At 42.8% G+C, this 3,252-nt stretch overlaps 1 protein-coding gene across 1 annotated transcript; it reads left to right on the top strand.

Moving 5' to 3' along the window:
• Window positions 1–274: 274 nt before the first annotated feature.
• On the top strand, window positions 275–2,821 carry SARC_13697 (hypothetical protein; the record flags this gene model as incomplete). Its single annotated transcript, XM_014292173.1, has 5 exons — window positions 275–405; window positions 579–689; window positions 773–1,043; window positions 1,753–1,901; window positions 2,639–2,821. Exons 1-5 carry the CDS (start codon window positions 298–300, stop codon window positions 2,819–2,821), a joined length of 822 nt encoding a protein of 273 aa, XP_014147648.1. The 5' UTR covers window positions 275–297.
• Window positions 2,822–3,252: the final 431 nt, after the last annotated feature.

Below are 3,252 nucleotides of genomic sequence, written 5' to 3'. Positions count from 1 at the left end.
TTTGGTTTACCAGCAGCTTTATATCACCGGTGTAGTGTACTATGCATTTGTATGTCGATGTTTAACTGGATATATGCCTGTAACCATTGACCTGGTAGGTGTGCGCTAACGACAACAGTACGTTGGCCACCACACTGTTTCCGAACATACCCTAGACTTTAAACCCTAAACCTTAAAACCCTAAATACCTTGATACAAACCTCCTCCCTTCAAAATGTGTATGTACATAAACTCATGGACTGTATGGGCAATTGTATGCTTGATTGAATGTAACAGAAAGTGAGTGAGCAGACGGTGATGAACAACAGGAAGATACTGTGGGGACTTCTGGAGGAACATGGAGATGTGAAACTGGAGAGTATCGAAGACGAAGACGCGAAGAAAAAACGGAAAAAGGCAAAGTTGGTATGTAGTAATTGTTCATGATAATATTATATATATATATATATATACATGTCCTGGGGGTGATCCTCGCCATTTGAGCAGGGCATTTACAGCATTTCAATATATATTATTTTCTAAATGCTAGTATCAAGACACTGTAGTTGTCCTCACATCTCTGTCCATGGTCTTCACAGGTCGAGGGCAAAGACGACAAGCGCAAAGGCGCCAGCACAGGCAACAACCCACCACGAGACCGTATCCCTCTGCCGGTGATGAACGAGGATGAGGTCGACTTGAGACTGAAGGTATAAAAGTCTATATATATATATATATATATAAACAAACCCTAAACCCAGTACCCTAAACTCCAAACCCTATCATTCCCCAGGTCCTGCAAGAGATGCGGCAGTGTGTGCGCCTGGGCCCTGCCTCCCTCCCGTCTGTGTGCATGTACACGTTCCTGAACACATACAACGAGATGTCGTCGCTAGCTTTCAGTGACGACGCCACTCTCTGTGCCACAGGCTTCTCTGACTCAACCATTCGCCTGTGGTCACTGACGGGAGAGAGCATGAAGAGCATGAAGCAGGGCGAAGCACTCGAGGAGTTGGAGAATTGCGATCATATCAGCATGGATATGCTCATGGATGATACCTCAGGTGGGTGTACGTGTGTGTACGTGTGTGTACTGGGACATCTGTTTGTGTATGCGTGCAAGGTTGTGGTTGTACATGACAGCTCAGGTGAGATAGCACGCATGCAAGAATGTGTGTGGATACGGTAATATGTGTTTGAGTATATTGGCATATATATATATATATATGTGTGTGTGTGTGTGTGGGCGTGTGCGTGCGTGCGTGTGTGTGTGTGTGTGTGTGTTTGTGTGTTTGTTTGTGTGTGTGTGTGTGTATAGATGGATATGTGTATATACGACTATACATATTTACACCAAAGAGACCTTCTACAGCAATGTATCCCATTACCGAGTTAGAAGTAAGAACAGTTACGAGTAGAGCACAACTTTCGAGATGTTGGAGAGTTGCGATTATATCAGTACCTATATAGTATCTATATAGTAACTATATATTAACTATATAGTAATGGTCTACAGCCCAAGTCTATGGTATTAGTGTTCACCTCTTTTACATTTGCTACCCTCGACGTACCTTGCCTCAGCCACTTAGACATGTATTTAATGAATATGTTATACATTAGTATATATATATTATTATATTATTATATTATTATTATTATATTACTATATTATTATATTATTATATATTATTATATTATTGTATTATATATTATATATATATATATATATATATAGATATACGTTTGACTATTCTTTCTCACCTCTGCGTGCAGCCACTCTTGACAAAACACTACTGGGGCACTCTGGCCCAGTGTACCGAACTGCCTTTAGCCCGTGCAATAAGTTCCTGTTCTCGGCTTCTGAGGACTCCACAGTCAGGTTATGGAGTCTCCTAACCCACAGCAATCTAGTCTGCTACAAGGTTTGTTGGTTGCATTGTATATTGTATAGCACTCGCCGGTCAATCGTCTACTTGTACGTGTACGTGTCCCCCATGGTGGTGTGTAGGAGAGGGCTCGGTCGTTTGTTCACCTGTGCGAGGCTGTACACACTGTCGCATGGCGTGTGTGTGGAGGAGTGCGTAATTGTCTGATCGTGCGTTATAGACTAAGAATAAGTGTTTCGTGTGTCTACTATCGTAGGTATAGTATAGCAGCGCCGCCGGAGGTTGTGCTATGTAGACGCAAGGAGACTTAGTAAGTCTAATACACAGTCAAGTTTTGTACCGAGTGAGTAACCCGTACTTAGTGACCCAATTGACTACTGAGGGGTTAGACGAGATTTGAGTCATATCACTCCACAGACTCCGCACAGCCAGTGCCTACGTGCCTGACGAGTATGTACTGATATCACTCTTCGAACTCGTGCAGAATCACACACTCCCACGGGTCTGTTTACTTGTTTACTTTCCAGAGTGGCCTACTAAAGGAAGCGTTGACGATGTATGTGTGAAAAGAACAAAGAACGCGTATATATATATATATGTACATATATATATATATATATGTCTATTTATACATATATATATATATATATATATAGTCATATGTATGTTTGCCTGGGCACTTAGCTCATGTACACCCCTATCTCTTATTTTACCTATTTTTTAGAGCCACAACCACCCTGACCCTATCTCCCATTTCACCTGTATTTATTTAGGGACATAACTACCCCGTCTGGGACCTTGATGTTGCGTCAGTGGGGCACTATTTCGTCACCGGCTCACACGACCGCACCGCTCGGCTGTGGTCAACGGACTATATCTACCCCCTCAGAGTGTTTTCCGGACATTTAAGCGACGTTGACGTAAGTTCCAATCGGTTGCATGTTTTAGGGTTCTAGGGTTTTAGCTTAGGTTTTAGATGTGTCCGTACTTAGGCCCGTATGTGTATAGCAAATGTATTGGTATGAAGCAGAGAATATGTATCGGACTCAATCCATACGGTTATAATTACACGACCGCACCGCTCGGCTGTGGTCAAAGAACTATTATCTACCCCCTAAGAGTGATTGCCGGACATTTAAGTGTTGTTAATGTATGTCAAGTACGGCACCACAAGTCTTGGGCCAGAAGTGTGTAGCTGAGGAAAAGAAAGGTGTGGGCGTTAATCCACACGCATATGACCGCACGAACACACCGCTCGGCTGTGGCGTGTCGTTTATAACGAATGAGATTAACTTTAACGTGAACGAACCATCCAGACACGCAGACTGTGTAGACTGCAGAACGATACCCCACATACATCACTCTCAACACACACACACATATATAT

Source organism: Sphaeroforma arctica (assembly GCF_001186125.1).
Source record: "Sphaeroforma arctica JP610 unplaced genomic scaffold supercont1.3611, whole genome shotgun sequence".
Lineage (NCBI taxonomy): Eukaryota > Ichthyosporea > Ichthyophonida > Sphaeroforma > Sphaeroforma arctica.
This window is presented reverse-complemented; position numbering and strand designations above follow the sequence as displayed.